Raw genomic sequence first — 20,241 nt, forward strand, 5'->3', positions numbered from 1 at the left:
AAGCTCACAATGGCTGCTCCCTCGGTTTTCTGGCAGCAACATATGAATGCACAATCAATATAAATACGGCAGACGAAATAACGATACTGCTTGGATCGTTTGAATTCTCCTTCGATGTCATCATGGTGACTGAAACCTAGTATCGCGATGAGTCTGAAGTATTTCGCTTACCTAGTTATGCTACTTATATCTTGAACAAGATATTGAGCCGAAGGAAGAGGAAGTAGAAATGTGTGTGAGGAGCTGGCCGCTACCTATTGGGCTTGGATGACCATTTCATCCCTTGCGCTACGGTAACCATCCATCATTCGTGTAAATAAATCTATCCCATCCGTTACAATTTGGTGGAAGGTGCTGGGTACATAACACTGGACGACCGAGCTCTACTACACCTTCCACGCAGCGAATTGTTGGCCGGGCTACCACCGGGAGACGCCGACATGAGCGATTCGGACGGAGGCGACGTTCGCGAGGAAATCGCGGCAGAAAGCATCCGCCCGAGGCAAACCGGTTACTGGACACCTCATCGAGAAGCACGCACATTCTTAGGCAAAGCGAACGAGGACGTCGAGGACTGGTTGAGACACTACGAGAGGGTGAGCCGCCACAATGAATGGAGCGCGGCTGCACAGCTCTCTAACGTTGTCTTTTTCCTTGCTGGAACTGCCCTCATGTGGTTCGACAATAATGAGGGCTCACTCACAACTTGGGACAGCTTCGTCGAAGAGATAAAGAAATGCTTTGGCGATTCGCTTTCGAAAAAAAAAGGCTGAGCAGACACTTTCACGATGAGCGCAGTTACTGGGAGAGACGTGTACCACCTATATTGAAGAAATGCTGAAGCTTTGCGGAATTGTGAACGCAAACATGTAGGACGACGACAAGGTTGGACACCTACTCAAATGAATTGCCGAAGATGTGTACAATTTTTTCATCTATAAGGAAGACCTCACTATACCCCGTCCGACTCAAGGCGTCACTGTTGTACGTTCGAGGCTCTCAAGACACGCCGCATTCTTCCGAAGTTTGGTCGGCTGGACAACGTGACCAACATAGCAAGTGTGGACGTATCTGCCTCTAACGACCTGGCTGCTTTGGTACGGCAAGTTATTAGAGATGAACTGGCTCATTTTCAAGGCCCAGATGCCAATGCTCCGTTGATGAGCGCTACTTGGAGGCGCCGGCGGCCTGGCCGCGACCTGCCTGCGGTGATCGCCCATTTCCGACAACGCACAGGCCAAGAGCACCATGATCCCGTCATAAGCAACGAGTTTTGAATGTCGACATGACAGACAGCTTTGACCTGGGCCGTCTCCCATCTACAATACGCCTTGAAGGTTTGTGAAAATCGCAGCCCACCTGTGTTCTACAGTTGCGGGGCTCAGGGACACATCGCCATGGTATTGCCGCCGTCGCCCACAGCATGCTCCGCGAGATCGCGCACATCCGCCTCGCGTGCAAGAAGCTACATTCTGGCAACCATTTGTCCCTTTCCGCCAGCCACATCGAGACTACACGTACATGCCAAGGAATGACTTCCCCGTGTCCGACCGCAGCCTGACTCTACCGCCGATTTGGACACGTTGATCGCCATCTCCATGTCACCGCTCGCCTACGCCGCCCCAGCTGGGAAACTAGCTGGTGCGATCGATGGAGGTGAGGTCGCGGGACGGTCACTTTTTCAAATGCCTCCGTCTGTCGACATGGTAAAGAACAAAGTGTGTGTATGTGCCGATGGTGTTAATACTGGTGCTTCTGTGTCTGTGATGTGTCTTGCGTTCAAGAATCGCCTCGGACCGAAAGTGATGTTTGCTTGGGATGGAAATACCACGTTTCGCGGAGCTGGCGGTGAACTGTTACGTCCTGTGGGAGTATGTTCTGTCGGGATAACCATTGGTGGAAAGGCCATTTCAAACCGAATTTATTGTACTAGCACGCGCCACGCATGACATAATTCTTGGTGTTCACTTTTTACGGGAGTGTGGAGCAACATTAGGCTGCAGGGCTGATGAAATTTCACTCAGCAGCGATACCAGACCACCCGCGCTAGACGACATTCCATCCGATCGTCAAGAAATATTTTCCGCGTCCACTGATGTACTTTTGCATGCGCAGACGACAATGTTCATCCCTGTGACCTCGTCGCGCGTCCGTACTGGTCCCTGCTGTGGATTAATTGAAGCCTAATACGTCAACACACACACAAAATAGAAGAATGTGCTTGTCTCTCGGTCACTGATCAAAGTCATAGAAGGTTGTGCTCACGTTTGGACGGTGAATGTGTCCTCCGAGTCAGTTGTTTTGCCTGCCGGACTGAAGGTAGCACGCTTTGAAGAATATGGTGTTGCGAGCATTCGTGCGGTTGCTACTTCTATGGACGCAAGCTCGCCACTCAGTGACCACTCTTCGAAATTTAGGAGCATGATTAATAAATCGCTCTTCTCTTCCCACCAACAAGCGCTCCAAGAGCTCCTTGCCCGCTATGCGTCAGTGTTTGACTTTGCTCAAGAGCGTCTGCAGTCACCACCGCACTCCCGCATACGCCACCGCATCAATACTGGAACAGCGTCGCCAATACGACAAAAACCGTACTGCGTCTATCCTGCTGAGCGCAAAGTGATCGCCGAAAATGTTACAGACATGCTAAAGAAAGGCGTCATCCATGAGTCCAATAGTCCCTGGGCGGCTCTATTCATATTGGTGAAGAAGAAAGACGATTCGTGGCGATTCTGTGTCGACTACAGACGCCTAAACGCAGTAACGAAGAAGGGTGTGTATCCTCTGCCACGTATAGATGACGCCATTGACTGTTTACATTCTGCCTCGTGCTTCTCCGCTGTCGATCTGCACTCAGGCTACTGGCAAATATGAATGCATCCGCCAGACAAGGAGAAGACTGCCGTCGTAACGTCGGACGGACTCTTCAAGTTTAACGCAATGCCTTTCGGTTTGTGTAATGCTCCGGCGACATTCGAGCGATTCATGGACACCATCCTGCGGGGACTTCGATGGGAAATCTGTATATGTTACCTGGACGACGTTGTCATTTACGGCAAGACATTTGACGAACAAAACCAACGACTTGAAGTTGTGCTTGACTGCATACGGCGAGCTGGACTGATACTAAACTCCAAAAAGTGCCACTTTGGCGAACGTCAAACACTTCTTTTGGGTTTCCTCGTCGACAAAGAAGGCATCCGCCCAGAGCCCCACAAGCTTGCGGCGGTTCGTGGCTTCAACCAGCCGAAGACGGTGAAAGACCTCCGCAGCTTCCTGGGACTATGTTCGTACTTTCGCCGTTTCATTAAGAACTTTGCACGCCTAGCTCATCCGCTCACGTCACTCCTTCACAAGGACTCACCGTTTACATGAGCTACTGAATGTGAGTCTGCATTCTGTCAACTAAAATTTCTGCTCACCTCAGCTCCAATTTTGCGCCACTTTGATCCAGAGGCTCCAACTGAGTCTCACACCGATGCTAGTGGTCTTGGTGTTGGAGCTGTACTCGTACAGATACATAGCGGACGCCAACAAGTCATCGCCTATGCAAGCCGTACTCTTACCAAGGCTGAGCGGAATTACACTGTAACAGAAATAGAATGCCTCGCGGTAGTCTTCGCCACCTACAAGTTTCAACCATACTTGTACGGCCGCCACTTCACGATAGTGACAGACCACCATTCTCTTTGCTGGTTGGTTGGACTACGCGATCCATCTGGCCGATTAGCTCAGTGGTCATTACGGCTTCAAGAATACGACTTTTCTATCACTTACAAGAGTGGTCGCTGTCACACTGATGCTGACTGTTTATCTCACCTCCCGTCACCAAGCACGCGAGATGCAGACGATGACTTAAATGAATACTTACTTGCCATCTCTGCAGTTTCCACCTTCAAGCGTCATCAACAGCATGACCCTTCTATTCGAGCTATTCTTGACGCCGCTCGGTCACCTGCACGCGGCTCACCTTTCATTATTTTTGAAGATTTGTTGTATAAGAAGAATTATTCTGCTGAAGGTGCTCCACTTCTGCTCGTGGTTCCCCAGACGTTGAGGCCTATGATACTTCACGCCATGCACGATGATATCACGTCAGGCCACCTTGGCTTTGCTCCGACACTTCACCGACTGCGCCAGCGTTTCTATTGGCCCAAGCTCTGGAAGACGGTGAAGCAGTACGTTTCCAGCGGTGCCATTTGCCAACGCCATAAGCAGTCAACGACGCCTCCTGCGGGTGCCTTGCAGTCAGTTAAACCGCCGACGGTGTCATTTAAAAAGTTGGTGTCGACTTGCTAGGTCCCTTCCCCAAGTCTACTATTATTGTGTGTGTGGACTATTTGACCCGGTACACTGAGACGGCGGCACTCGATTCGGCTACAGCAGAAGACGTTTCATCATTCCTGCTGTACTCCGTCATTGTTCGCCATGGTTCTCCACGCGTTGTGATTAGTGATCGTGGACGGTAGTTTACTGCGGACGTTGCTGAAGAACTACTACGTCTTTGTGGATCTGATCACCGGCATTCAACCCTTTACCACCCGCAAACAAACGGACCCAGTGAGCGCACGAATCGTACACTGACCAACATGCTTGTCAAGTATGTCTCCACCGATCACAAAAAATGGAATTCAATCTTACCATTTGTTACGTACTCTTACAATACTGCCAAGCACTAAGTCACAGACTATGCGCCTTTCTTTCTTCTCTATGCTGGCAACCCCAAAGCTTTTTCGACAACATCCTTCCCTGGTCCCCACAGGATGACTACTCATTAGGCCAGACTTATGTCGTGCCGAAGAAGCGCGTCGACTGGCCTGCGTCAGGACTCTCTACTCTCAAGATCGTGCCAAGGCTCGTTATGAGGCTCGATATATGCTCGTCACATATGCTCCTGGGGACTTTGTTTGGCTTTGGACACCTATGCGGAAAAAGGGGCTGTGCACGAAGTTTCTGTCTCGATACACTGGCCCATACGTCATACTGAAACGACTGAGTGACGTGACCTACGTCATTGCAAGAGTGACTTCGCACAACCGGCGGTCACGTAACACGCAAGTCGCGCACGTCGCCCCACTCAAACTGTACCACCATCGGGCTATGTAGCTCACTCCGAGAACTTCGTCGGCCCCCGGAGAAATTGTCACGCTGCACGGTGCAGCCGAAGGAAAAGGAAGTAGAAGTGTGCGTGAGGAGCTGGCCGCTACCTGTTGGGGTTGGATGACCGTCCTGTCCCTTGTTCTACGCTAACCATCCATGATTCTTGTAAATAAATACACCCCATCCGTTACAATACGTATATATACATTTAAGCAATAAGAAATTTCAGCTTATGAATGCAAAGCCACCCCCTACAGCTTTCCGGTGCATATGTCGAAGCACTATTGCTATGTTTACTGTCTGTATTTCAAGGATAGAATGGGACGCCGTTTTCTGTGCAGCCGATGCTGATACATTGTATAATGTCTTCATCGAAAGTTTTATAGAAGCCTATAACAATGGCTTACCGTGCAAAATAAAAAAAGCGGCCATGCAAATCGACGAGGGTAGAGGACATTCCCATGAACTACTCCGTAATACTGCAACATTACCGACTCGAAAGAAGACAATATCCTTTACCACATCCAAAATTAAGCAAGGAAGAAGCCACCGCCCTCCGAAGACTACAAACGAATACATATGTCTATGGAATTATCATGCACCGGATGCACCTCACTAAATTCTCATACCTATGCCGATATTGTGATGTACCAGACACCCTCCAACACATGGTGTTGGTGTGCCCACACCGCGAGAAAAACAGTCAAGACGATGCCTCAGAACCGATACAAGCCACCGAAGAAACATGGGAGGCGATGTTAACGGCACAGAGCCTGGAAGATCAGTGAATTCTGGTGGACCGGGCCCGGGCTGCGGTATTAGCCAACGGCTTTCTGGACTCAGAGAGCCGTCCACCTAGGGCGAAGAAAGAACACTTTCTCGCTGTTTCTAGCAATAAACGTTCATTCCTCCTCCTCCTCTTGTTAGGCACTTTTTGTAGGCGTCTTCAGAGAGCCAAAGTGTCCATTATTTTCAAAGGTGGCGACAAAAATAACATGGCAAATTACAGACCCATTTCAATTCTGCCGGTATTTCCTAAAGTAATTCAAAAATCATTACATAAAAGAATGGTGTCGTTCTTTGCCAAGCACCACCTTGTGACGCCATTTTAATTCGATTTCACAAAGCAGCGTTCAACAGAAACTGCTCTGCAATTACAGAGAGAAATCAAACTCGATGCATTCGATCGGCCCACATTTTTGCCCACCGATGCGGACACGAAAAATGCCGATCAACGAGAGGCTAACAGCTTCGGTGTAAAAATTGAGAAGTAGCACAACTTGAAGCTATGGTGCTGCGGTACAGTAATACCCTAGTTACACGGGCGTACTAACCGCAGTTAAGACGCACCTCAGTTAACCGGACTGAACTACGGTTACCGTCAACTACAGTTGACATATGTTACACGGGAAAACCTGTCCTCAGTTAGGGCTGTGAAGCAGGTCACGTGATACTCAGTACTGCGAATGAAAATATAATTGTTTAGCTGTTCTTTCTAATTATTTTGACAATAAAACTGTATTTTCTTTAAAATGTGGCCACCGTGTTAGTATCTGCACTGTCTGAGCATGTTGATTCCATTGTTTTTGCGGTGTTTGGCAGCAGTTAGAGCCAGTCAGCCAACGCCTGGCCAAAGTCTAGTTCACGGTCGGTACGAAAGCCAAGAAAATCCATTGCTCAATTGGGATTTTTGCCTGACCGTGTGCGCTGTGATTAACTGTGATTTATTGGTTCGTTGCTTTTGTGTTTTGCTAGACTGCGTACGGTATTGCTTCGTTTTTTTTATTTGTCGTTTCTGCCAGCTTTAATCTGGTGACGCCAACTGTGCGATGGCGTTGAGCAAGCCTGTATCGTGTGACGGGGACGAAGACCTCGACGACTTTTTCATTATGTTTGCCGCTCAACGAACAGCGCTGCACGCCAAGCAAATGGAAGTGCTCCGTGTGCTACAAGACATTGAAGTACTTGAAGAGGAAAGACAGAACGCTGAAACGCAGTGTCGTCAACTCGTGGCCACGGCTGTTCGGCTTTGTTCCCGTGAGCGGCATGTGTGGTCGCACCCGCGGGCGCAATCGTGGTATGAAGAAACGCTCCCGCACTTTCCCGAGAGTGTATTCAGGGAAAACTTTCGACTCAATTGGTGCACGTTCCGATATATTGTGAGTGTGTGCAAATCACTGGCACGGCAAGACACGAACATGCGCCGAGCCATCCCTCTGGAGAAGCGCGTGGTGATTGGGTTGTATCGGCTGGCTACATCCGCCGAAGACAGAACCGTGGCCAATCTCTTTGGCGTCAGCCGTTCGTCGGTTAACATAATATTCCGCGAGTTCTGCAGTGTTGTTGTGCGGCGCCTAGAACCGCGGTACGTGCGTTTCCCTTCAGCACAAGGGCTGGCAGAGCACCTGCGTCAGTTCACCGCTGTTGCAGGGTTTCCTCAAGGAATTGGCGCCCTGGATGGTTGTCATATTGAAGTGTGCCCTCCGAAAGAACACGCCGCCGACTACTTCAACTATAAGGGGTGGTACAGTACAATTCTTCTCGCTGTTGTCGATCACCAATACAGATTTATGTACACGAACGTGGGATCACCCGGTCGAATACACGATGCGGCAGTGTTCGAGCGGTCACGTTTACCTAGTGTACTGAGCAGCAATTTGTTCAGATTGAATGGCAAATTAATTGAAGGGGTATTGGTTGGGCCTCTTCTCTTGGCTGACCAGGCATTCCCACTGCAGCCTCATTTAATGAAACCTTTCCCAAGGCCAGGTCCTATTGGCTCAGTATCGCATGTTTTCAATTACAATCTGTCAAGTGCTAGACGTATTGTGGAAAACGCCTTTGGGCGACTGAAAGCGCGGTTCCGAATCATGCATAAGGGCCTGGAATGTGATATTGACAACGTAAACGGCATTATCCGTGCTTGCTGTTTTCTGAACAACATTTGTGAGCAGCTAACCGATCACTGTGATGCAAGTTGGATTGAAGTTGCGCGTAGTGAAGATGCAAGGCGGGCTCAGCCAGTATGTACAAGCAGTCGTAATGAGCCACTAGGAGTGGAAGTGAGAGAGGCACTTGCAAAGCATATTGCAGCACGGAGGGCCACCTAAGTGTTTTGACTCTCCACACAATGCCTCATGCACCAGCATGGGGCATTCACAAGCACTCCATGTACATGCTATGTGCTGCACAAATTGAATTTTCACAGTTTGTGAGAATCAGTGCAGTGCTCGACGAGGAAAGTTTTCTTATACATGACAACCATGGACATTACTCCTTACTTTCCAATGTGTTATGAGTATTATTTAGCATGCAGTGTAAATGTGTTGTCTCATTTGGCTTTCTTATACTCGCTTGTGTATCAGTTTTAGTGCTGTGTACAAAAGTGGCAACAAGCAGTGCAGGCTGCTTTGTGGCAGTTGCACGTGCACTTATGACTGCACTCTTGGTATGTATTTGTGTTGTGTATGATTGGTAGGCTACAGAAGGCTGGAGTGAATGACTTTTTTATATTCAAAGTCAAAGGCACCGGCAGATGGAAGCCCACACTGTGGATAAAATTTGTATAAACAGGGATAAAGTGCCCCATAAAGGCTGGCTGGCGTTTTGAGAGGTGGACTTATGTTTTTCAAAGGCTGATTTGCACATGGTGTGCGCTTTATATTGAAAGCAAGATTATTTTGTGGCTTATGGAAATAAATACCTTCAAGAGTGAAACGTTGCCTCACCTTTTCAAAGAATACAGTGATAGGTCTGGTTTAGACATAAGTACAAACAAGTACAAGTGGATGTATGGGACATCCAAAATTAGTACTTTTACGAACGAGTTTGAGGAAAGCAAAACAAAAACAATGTTGGATCCCTTGCATTCAACCTTTATTTTGCCTTGAAGCAAAATAGCTGTTCACCATTTCGGCCATATTTTTGTTCATCTCATTGGCCTCCTTCTGGAGTTCCACAAGCTCCTTGCGCAGCTGAAGGGACTCTTTCGCATTTTCTGCTGCTCGATCTTCTGCGCGGCTGAACATCGTCATCAAATCTTGCAGCACAGATGATGGCCGCTTTCGCTTCCTGCTGCTTGGTGGGCAGCTGGCAGCGGGACTTGCGGCATTTTGTGCTGCTCCACAATTCTCATTGGTGGGAGCAGGGCTCTCCTCCAGGCATCCTGTAGAGAAGGAGTCTTCCTGGTCCGTAGTGGTTGCATCCCACGATGCAACCACTTCAGCATCATCAGGTGCCTCATACACTTCTGGCACCTGCGTATGATAGGAAAAGACAATGACGTATATATGTAAAGTCAAAGTGCACCACTGCAAACTAGTTGCTGGATCAGCAGCATATCTACTTGAAAACCAGCAGACCAACCAACTAAGCTCCGACATGTTGCATGCACCATGATACACGTCAGAAGAGAGAGTTCTCTCCAGTTATGGCAACTACTGCTTCTAGCACTCACATTTGAAAACAAATGAAAGTTTTCAATGCAAAGTACGTTCTGGCAGATCAGTTATGCGGAAGCCTGCAAGGTGGAGAACATTTCCCGCATGGGAAAACTGTCATCCACTCGGTGTAGCTTCTTCCTAGAGTGAGGTGGATGGCAGTTTTTCGCTTTCGCTTCCTGTGCCTGATGGCATTTTTTCACTTTCTGTGCCGCTTAAAATTCTGCTATATATATCACAGCCATATAGAATCTCGAGTGCAACATTGTTTGAGAAAAACATTTCTGCTCATCAGATACTACAAATGTGCTATCTACTCTTTACACTTACGAGGACATTCTATGCCATATCTCATTTTGTTGATGATACTTCCTTTCAACATTTAATACAGCTTAAGATTTTCGTGTTTGTTTTCACTCAAATTCATACGCTCTGATGCATTTGTGCAAAAATGTACAATGAAGTATGTACAACTTCAGGGACATGTAGTTCACTCCGCACAGTGGAGTTGCATGTCTCATGGAAATGAATGTGCTATACGTAGCTATTTTTTTGTTTCTCCTTGGAATATGTTGTGTCTAACGATGTGAACTGAGTCTATATAAATGCCTAATTGAGTCATAAGTTACTAAAGTGCACTTGTTACCGTATTCTTGCATTATATTAATAAATTACAATTTATGCTGGCATTGTTTGGCGCTATGCTAACTCTGAGGCAGCTTGCTCGCATTGCTGTGTGCCTAGCCAAGCAAAGCTGCATGCATTTAGTACAGAAGCCCTTGGTCATGTTTTGTAAATCTGCAATTAAAGTAAAATTTTATATGCACTAATTCATGCAGAAACGGCACATTTTTGCAGGCTGTGCACTCACTCACATTCCTATTCGCGCCCAGTCATGCTCATTCCCATTTACTAGCACACATTCACTCATACTTGCGTCTGCTTGCACTCACTGGCACTAATTCACATACATGCATCCACTCAGACTCGCCAACAATCACCCCCATTAATACTTCAATCCACTGAAAATCACCGTCACTGAATTTCGTTCGTAATGTTATTAACTAGCACACATTATTATTCATCCTATTCAGTTCCAATCAAACTCACCGGCACTCAGTCCTTTGAAATGAGTGGGGAGCAAGTACGAGTCAGAGTACTTGTGAGTGAGTACACAAACCTATGTATAGCACTGTCATTATAAATAGTTGAAATTACCTCCACGCTCTCTTCCACAAGGTCACTGTCATTGACTGGAAGTGTTCCGACAAATGAATGCAGCTGCCAATAAAATGGCCAGTCAACACCTTTTGACCCTGTCGACGTTCCACAGCGCCTCAGCTTCCTAAAAGAAAGCTTACTTTAGTGCACAAAACTCTTCACAGCATGCAAATGAAATGTGCTTGCAGTGTAATTACCAGCCTTATTGGTGAAAAAATTATGCAGTGCTATTTATTACACAAATAAAAAAAATGCACGAAACACTGCTTTCGAAATTTAGATAACGCCCGCCTCTTTGAGGCTGTCCACAGAGAAGGTGCAGGAAAGAAGATAGTACTGCGATGCTCTTGAACATTCGGCGGACTGAGGATGTGCACAATATCAATATAGCTCAATAGGACTTTTTCTTGTGCAAGTTGATGGGTTCTGTTAAACATCGTTTTCGGTGGCATAAAGAGACATATGAAGGAATAACGCATGCACATAGCGCTCTCACATAGCTTTCGCAAGGGAGCCAATCGCGACGGAGTCGATCCCGATCGGTCTCGACCGCGACGAAAGTGCGCGTGTGACACACATAATACGGGTGTCATACGACACAATTTTGATCGCGATCAAGCCTGATCCGGATCGAAATTCTTGATTGCGATTGGCTCCCTCGCGCAGCAGGCACAACGGTGCCAATCACGACCGAGAAATTCGACCTGGATCGGGCTTGATCGCGATCAGATGTACACCGTGTGACACCCGTATACGATTAGGCCCAACTGCACCAGCAGCCGCCGTGCGCCAGCGCTTATTTTGCACGCTGTTGAGTTTACGCATCGGATTTAGCCTACACATACACACAAACACAGTCGCTACGCACTATCACAACGTGATTAGTGAAGAGTTCGTATTCACCGGTATTGCTTATTTAAGTTTTCAAGCTTCTGGCGAAGCTGCTTCACTGAGAACGGCACTTCACTGGCAGGCAGTCGTGCGTTGAGGCTTCGCGTCATCTCATCGTATATACGCGCATTTCGCGTGTTCGACCGCAGCGCGCCAAGATTGTCTTCCCAAAGGCGTATCAACGACTTTGTTGTTGAGACAGACCAGTTGACACGCCTTTGGGAAGACTTTTCGGCCGTCACCTTGGTTGGAGCCGCGCCGCCTTCGTCCATCCGCATGGGTGCCGCCATTTTGTCTGTTTGCTTCGTTAACCTGAGCTAACTGAGGTGGCCAACCTCAGTTTGCAGTGACCATGGTTAGTGGAATAACCGCAGTTGGGCTTTCCGTCTAACTGGGTGTAACTGCGGTTGGCCGTAACTGAGGTGCGTCTTAACTGCGGTTAGTACGCCCGTGTAACTAGGGTATAAGATGGTCCGTCAGCGCACGCGCCATAATGTTGTGTAGACAGCTGGTTACAGAGCTGCACATTAGCTGAGGCTGTTCACCCCGAGCCGCGTTGTGGAAGCCTTCAGCAGCGAAAAAATATCGCGTCAGTGGGGAAATAGAGCATGTCCAATCTCTCGCAGGAGCCGCTAGACCAGAGTGCATCGCGCACTATCTTGGAAGGCCGGCCGCATGCTGGCCTACAATTTGGGCAACCGGAGTAAGGTAACCGCTAGTTTTGTTTTCGAATTCCGCGCCACCCTCGGCGCGGACGACTGTTTAAACAATATATAAATATTAAAAATGTATTAACTGCAATGTGCGAATTGGGCTAAGTATTGGAGTCTTTTTAAAAATAATAGGAAAAGAATTACTCCATCTCCCGCTAAAGGGAACCATGTGTGGATGCGAAGCAGCGGGGAGATGGTTAGCTTCAGCGAGAGATGGTGTAATCGGCTTCGCGTTACCGCACCGCCTCGGGATCCACCGCTCGACGTTGACAACACCGCATATCTACGAAGTGAATGATGATGAGTGGGCGAAGCACCGGGGGGATCATTCGGGCAAAACGCCGGAAGCGTTCTCCGGAAGCCACAACCGGAAGTGGAAGCGGAACCGGAAGCCGGCTTCCGGAAGCCGTAGCATGCGCAGTGCGGGTGTGGACGTCGCACGGCGGAGGGAGGGAGGGAGTGACATAGCCCCGGCTATAGTGAACTAGAATATACTCTGGTGGCACGACCGCCAAGCTGCGCGGCCTCCCTCGGCGGTCGGAAACACCACGGACCACCGCTAGGGTTTCCCGTGGCGCTAGTGCGTCTTTTCCTAGTGAGTGAGCGGACGGCACATGTGGGCACTGCTCCCCCATTCTCGCGAATCGCTGCGTCGGCATCCACGAGTTGACGACTACACGTGTATGTACTTCTGTGTCCTCAAAAATTACTCGAGTGCCGTGCGGACATTTCGAATAGCGAGGTTCGCGACATGCAGAAACGGAGGACGGACTCGCACTGTTTTGCTCCGGGTTGCCGGAGCGGCTACCCGGGCTCTCCGAAGGCGTCTTTGTTCGCTGCTCCTAGGGACGAGGATCTCCGCAAAAAGTGGGAGCGTAACCTCCGGAGAGATGACAAGCCTCTGACCGAGTCGTCAGCGATGTGCGAGTACCATTTCGAGCCAAGGTATATTATGCGCGAATAAGTGCACGTGATTAACGGCAGTGAAGTGCGCATTCCCAGAGGAAAACCGTCATTGGTACCTGACGCCATGCCAACGCTTTTGCCAGGTTGTCCAGCGTACCTTTCCGTCGCAGCACCCAAGCAAAGGCCCGAGAGGAAAAGGAGAACAGCACAACCTGTTCAAGGCGGAAGCAAAAAGCAGCACAAGCCTGATGCACCTGATGAAGTCTACGACAGTGGTGAAATGGATAGTATACATGTTCGAAACCTGACTGTCGCCACTAGTGCACGGCTCTCAATTGAAGCCATTCGCATGCTTGAAGTTCCCGAAAAGTACTGGTGTCGTATAGATACAGATGGCCACTGCGGTATTATATTTGCGACGACATCGACAAGCAAGCATACAAAGGTGGAGATTTCTCATGAAAAAGCTGTGTGCTTTACGTTCACTGAAGGGGAAATTGTCGCCGAAGTCTTCTATCAGGGTGTGTTGTGTGACGAAAAACCCGTGCGATCTCTTTCTGAAGCCACATCCGTATTGGAAGAAGCTGAATCAAGTCTTGTCTGCAAGGGAGCGATGTACAAACAAGAATTCAAGCCGCTTTCTTCTCAGCTGACCGCACAACTTCGAGCTGAAGCGAACACTGCTGGACGATCCGTGTTCAGTGTGCGCTGCTTTGGAAAAGTTTCTTCTGAAGGTAAGTAGACGTAAAGTGCATTATGACGCCCATAACATTTCCACATTGCCTCAAATGTTCGAGCGTGCAATTTTAACGCCTGCATTGTTTGTTTATTTGCAGGACCAATGTGTACAGAATGCAATTCCCTAAGGAAAGCGTTACTAACAAGAAAGTCGTACATTAATTCTCGTGTACGCCTTCCTGCAAAGAAAACCCTTTCTTCACGATTGACGCAACAAAAAAAGAAGACGGCACGTCTTCAAAATCTGGCACATGTGCTAAAGAAAAAGTTGAGTGCAATGCTAGCCAAGAATGTGGCAATTGCTGAAGAAGAATTGAATGCAAAAGTAGCTCTCCTACCAGAGAAGCAACGTGAGGCAACTGTGCACATATTCAAAGCTTCGTCACGGAAGAGTACTAAAGGCATGATGTTCTCGAATGAGTGGGTGCTCGAATGTTTGCTTATGAAGCTGAAAAGTGCGAAGTTGTATGAGCATTTGAGACGGGAAAAAATCTTAGTCCTCCCTAGTAAGACTGCACTTCGCAAATATTTGAAATGTTACAGAACTGGGTTTGGATTCAGCCACAAAATTTTTGATGTGCTGAAACAAAAGACAAACACTATGGACGAGTTTTCATGTCACGGAGGCCTCATCGTGGATGAGATGAAACTCTCGGAGCACCTGTCGGTAAACAGTGAGGGCCACATTGATGGCTTCGTGAACTTGGGTCAATTTACGTCTGACAAAGATAAGCACACTGTATGTGATCATGGCATGGTAGTAATTTTTGTGCCCTTTGTGGGAAAGTGGACACAAATACTCGCTGCATTTGCGACCCATGGAAACGTAAATGGGGACCTGCTGACAAAGATCATGCTTGAAGCTGTCATTTTAGCTGAAAAGGCAGGACTCAAAGTTGATTTTATTACGTTCGACGGTGCCACTTGGAACCGGAAGATGTGGTCTTTAATGGGCATCAAAGCATCACTGACAGAAACGAAGTGCAGCACATTGCATCCAGTGGACCCAACGCGCAAACTTCATTTTTTGTCAGACTTTCTCCACCTGATTAAGTGCCTGCGGAATGGATTGTTGTTGTTGGTGGTCTCCTTGAATACCATGCATTTTTATTAATACACTTAGTATCTGTTTGTTTCTAACAGTTGCTCACTTTGATATTCCTTCCAGGTATCTTTGCAATTTGTCCGCAAAGCTTTGGCACTGGATGGTTCCAGCGTAACATTGCAGGCAATGCATGGAATTAGCGGAAGCCACACAAGCCCCAACAATCTTGAAAGGATGAGGGTATCGTTGGCTTTTCAACTTTTTGGAGAAAAAATGGTTCATAGACTACAGCTCTACAAGAATGGAATTGAGGATACGTGTGGTGACATCACACCTACACTGAAGTTTTTCAAGTAAGCATCATCACATTATGGTTATATTGTGACTGTACCTTTCGCCTTGCATATAGCAGTCCTTAAGAGCGTTGCTTACAAACACAAGTCCATCCTTCTTTCGTTCGTTTCACAGGATCATCCATAACTTTGTGCAAGTCATGACATCACGATTCCCAGCTGAAGCTCTGCGCCCAAACTCAGCATCTGTTGACAAGCAGCGGTCGTTTCAAGAGTTTCTGTCATCGTGGGAAGTCCACACGAAGGGACAGAAAGGGTTCTTGAGCCAGTCTACAGCAACAGGGCTGCAAGTGACAGTTTCAAGTGTGCTTTCTCTGCTTCAGTACCTCACTGAGAAACTAGGCTACAAGTACCTTATGACGTCCAGAGGAAGCCAAGATCCTGTTGAGCATGTTTTTGGTATTGTCAGGCAGTCATCTGGATGTAATACACATCCAGCACCACAGCAGTTCATTACCACCGTAAACTGCTTGAGCTTCAACAATCTTGCCCACTCAGTGTCAAAGGGCAACTGTGAGCCTGCAGTTCTGCACGCCCTTTTGCCCGCAAATTATGGCACTGACAATTTTTCATCTGGGAAACAGCACCTGAAGGAAAAATTTATAGATAATGGCAACATAACCGCCGCGCAGACGTTGCTCACAGAAAGTGCGCCGGATCATGCACCATGCGTTACAGCTGCCAGTAATACCGGCTGACATTTTACATAGCAGGGTACATAGCTAGGAAGTGTATACTGAAGACAGGATGTGAAGAGTGCCTGAAACTTCTTATGCAAAGGAAGTCTGCTGAAAATCTAAACCTATAGCTATGTTGACCCACATGAAGGACAATGGTGGCCTGCTTTACCCTTCTAGCCTGTTGTATAAGTTTGTCCTCGATTTAGAAAAAGCTTTCACAACGTGTTTCAGTTTGCTGGAGCTGCACTCTGACAGCATACTAGACATCCTAAGCCGAGTTAAAGCGAATCAGAAAAACCAGCTTGGTTGTCCTGACCATTCAGAGGGCATTGCAGCTGAAGTCACAGTTTTTTATATCACCACTCGGCTCCACTTCCTAACTAAATGCCTAAACCAAAGTAATGCTAAAAAACGCGAAGCAGCCAAGCACTTAAAGCTCAGTAGGTGTTGATTTGTGCTGATGTCTATCCGACGTGCCATTTGTGCTGCGAATGTTTGGAATTATTTTGAAAAGCTGTTGAATGAGTGAAATAAAGATATGGCCTTGTTTCCATGTCTAATGCTGAGCACTGTGTCCTGAACCGTAACCTCCTATATAATAAGCGTGCACCACAACTGTATTGAATTAACGCCAAACGTGTATGCCAGCAATGAATCGCGATCGCGGTGCAGCGAAGGTTCTGGGCGCGGGTGGTAAGTATATATATATATATATATTGTACCGGAGCACATCGGCACCAGCTCTGTGCCAGCGAGTGTGTGGAAGAAGACGTTGACGATCGTGTGGTTCGCGCTAGGTCGGTTTTCAACGAGCCAGCTTGTTTAACCGCTTCATCTAGTCTACCTGCAAAATACTCTTGTTGCATTTGGTGGAGGTGCTGGGCAGTCCCCTTCAGCGTCCTGGAACTCCGCAGCCGTACGCTACCATCTGCCTTCACGATGACCGAGGACGCCGGCCCCTCGCGAGCTTCTCCCGCTCCCACACCTGTCGTGTGCTCTGGGGTGCTTCGTATGCGTGATTCTCCAGTCTTCAGTGGCACTGACGATCACGACGTGGAAGACTGGCTGGCCGAGTATGAACGTGTTAGTGCAAACAACAAGTGGGATGACCGCGACAAGCTGACTCACGCCATCTTTTATTTTACCGGCGTGGCCCACCTGTGGTTCAAGAACCATGAAGCTGATTTTACCACCTGGTCAGCTTTCAAAGAGACCCTCGTTTCGTTTTTCGGCCGGCCAGCGGTGCGCAAGCTTCGCGCTGAACACAGCCTCCGCGGACGATCTCAACAAATTGGTGAGACCTTCACCAGCTACATTGAGGATGTCATCGGCCTCTGTAGGCGGGCGAATGCGTCCATGTCGGAACCTGACAGAATCAAACACATAATGAAAGGCATCGACGATGACGCCTTTCATATGCTCGTGGCCAAAAACCCACAAAGCGTTACTGAAGTTATTGAACTTTGCCAAAGTTTTGACGAGCTGCGTAAACAGCGCATCTCCACACGTCGCCCTGGAATGCAAACGGCTGACGTTTCAGATTTGGCTCCCAGCACCGCTAGTATTGATTACACCTCGTTGCTGCCTCAAATTCAGCAATACGTACGCGAGGAAGTGGCACGTCAGCTCTCTCTTGTGGCATCGGTCACTGAGCCTCTCCCCCCACTGGACCAGTCGCTTCGCCGGGTTATTCAGACGCAAGTTGCTGAAGCCCTACCGCCCCCCGCTTCACCGCCGCAAGTTACGGCTCCGTTAACTTACGCTGAGGCCCTTACACGATCTCATGCCCAGCCGACGCCAGTCCCATCCAGCCCAGCCACCAACTTCTACACGCCGCCAAGTCCGGTACGGCCGGTTTACGTACCTATCTCGCATCCAAGACCACCTTTCAACCCCTGGCGCACTCCGGACAACCGGCCGGTGTGCTACGCTTGCGGTATTCCGGGACATGTTGCGCGCTTCTGTCGCCGCCGCGGACTCTATTTTCGCGATGGCGCTCCCAACCTTAGTCATGTCCCTCAACAAGCTACGCACCGTCTTACATCTGACGCCACGGACTCGTATTCACGTCGCCCCGCCTTCAGTTCACGCCGATCTCCTTCTCCCCGCCGCCGCTCCCTTTCCCCCATGGTTCGCCGTTCCAACCATGCCCAGGAGGAAAACTAACAGCCGCAGTTCCTGAGGCAAGAACTGCGCCGTCGTCGAAATTTGCAAGGCCTCTTCTTTCGCCGCCTAACGAGATTGTAGTGTTTATAGACGGTGTCGCGACGAACGCTCTTGTCGACACAGGAGCAGCTGTTTGTGTGATTAGTGAGATTCTCTGCCGCAAACTGAACAAAGTGACGACTCCGCTTTTTGATATTTCGCTACGCACAGCGAGCTCGCAGCACGTGAAGCCTTCGGCCACCTGCACCGCTCGTGTTTTAATTCAAGATGCGCTCTACATCGTCGAATTTGTCGTCCTTTCTCATGCATCGCATGCCGTTATCCTGGGCTGGGACTTCCTTTCCGCGCATCATGCAGTTGTCGACTGCGCTCGTGCACAACTCGCCTTGTCTCCGTTCTGTACCGCAACCGTCGATGACCGTCGCCCGTCTGCTAAAGTGGTTGTCGCTGCTGACGTCGTCATCCCTGCTTTCTCTGTCGCCTTAGTGTCCGTCACCTGTGACGCTGTCCCCAATTCAACTGCACTTTTTGTACCGTCTGAGAAATGTGCGCGTCGCCGGTACGTTGTCCTACCGTTCGCAGTCGTCACACTTGATGATGATTCCAGTGCAGTTTACGCGTGCAATCCGTTTCCCTGCCCTTCAACTCTATTACGTGGCGAATCTGTTGGGCGTCTCGACACTTTTGATGCCATCTTTCCGTTTGATGCGCCTTGCGATACGACCCCACTGCCTATCGATGCCGTCACTTCTGCCGCCGCTCCCGCCCCACCCGACCACGACGTCTTGTTGCGCAGCGTCGATAACGCGCTCCCGCAAGCTCAGCGCAATCAGCTCGTTCAACTCCTTGACCGTTTTCGGACCTCTTTCGACATGGGCCGACCTTGTTTGGGGCGCTCGTCAGCGGTTGTTCACCATATTGACACCGGTCACCATGCTCCACTGCGTCAGCGTCCCTACCGAGTGTCACACACCGAGCGCAGCGTCATCAGTGAACAAGTCGATGACATGCTGCAACGTGGCGTGATCCAGCAGTCACACAGTCCGTGGGCATCTCCGGTCGTCCTGGTACGGAAAAAGGACGGCTCAATCAGATTTTGCGTGGATTACCGCCGACTGAACAAGATCACACGTAAGGATGTTTATCCTCTACCACGAATAGACGATGCTCTAGATTGTCTACAAGGTGCCGAATTTTTTTCTTCCCTTTTTCTTGTTGCAATATATATATATATATATATATATATATACTGCTCCCCAAAATATATACAAACACCTAAGCCACGCAGTGGCCAACATGACTATTTTATATTTGCATTAACCAGAAAGCAAACGCGCTTAGAACCGCAGCTGAAACTGCGGAAGGAACCGTACAATGCGGCCGAAGCTGCTACGAAAGGTAGCAGTGGCGCCATCTCGCGGCATCCGCGCGAAAGGGTGACACCAGAGCCCAGCCGGTCGCACCACTAGAGTATATTCTAGTTCACTATAGCCCCGGCCGACCATAAGCTGCTTCGCATTTCCTACCATTTTTGTCGGCCGACCATAAGCTGCTTCGCAATTTCTGTACCTCCTACTCCCCCTCTCCCCTACGACGCTGCACCGTGCTCCCTGATGGGCTGCAGAATTAAGCGTCTCTTACTTATGTATAATAAACACCAGTAGTAAAATATAGCGACCTTTATTTCATGCAGAAAACGTGAGCGCTCTCCATGTAGGTCACCTGGGTTTGTCGGTTTCATCTGAGGTGACTCTAGTCTGAGACGGCGAGATGGCGATGATTTACGGTTGCTCAGCTCTGCTGACGTTCTTTCACATAACGTAAATTCACACTCTGCGAGAAAAAAAAAACTAAAAAAAAAACTAAGCTGCCGGTTTTCCGTAGCACCGTGGAGTTCTGAATCCACTACATATTGGGGGGGGGGGGGGGGGGGGGGGGGTTACAGTTCACTGGATGCCATGATAGTTAATGTTTCTTGAAATAAGATAACCA

At 48.7% G+C, this 20,241-nt stretch overlaps 1 protein-coding gene and 1 long non-coding RNA gene across 2 annotated transcripts; one reads left to right on the forward strand and one right to left on the reverse strand.

The window, feature by feature from the left end:
* Positions 1–8,951: 8,951 nt before the first annotated feature.
* On the reverse strand, positions 8,952–10,801 carry LOC125946114 (uncharacterized). Its single transcript, XR_007467412.1, has 2 exons — positions 10,755–10,801; positions 8,952–9,353 (listed from the first exon to the last, which is right to left on the reverse strand). It is a non-coding gene; the product is annotated as an uncharacterized LOC125946114 (long non-coding RNA).
* A 3,028-nt stretch (positions 10,802–13,829) lies between these two features.
* LOC125946283 (uncharacterized) lies at positions 13,830–15,119 on the forward strand. Its single transcript, XM_049668981.1, has one exon. It carries the CDS (start codon positions 14,109–14,111, stop codon positions 15,117–15,119), a length of 1,011 nt encoding a protein of 336 aa, XP_049524938.1. The 5' UTR covers positions 13,830–14,108.
* Positions 15,120–20,241: the final 5,122 nt, after the last annotated feature.

This window comes from Dermacentor silvarum, chromosome 6 (genome assembly GCF_013339745.2).
Source record: "Dermacentor silvarum isolate Dsil-2018 chromosome 6, BIME_Dsil_1.4, whole genome shotgun sequence".
Taxonomy (NCBI): Eukaryota; Metazoa; Arthropoda; class Arachnida; order Ixodida; family Ixodidae; genus Dermacentor; species Dermacentor silvarum.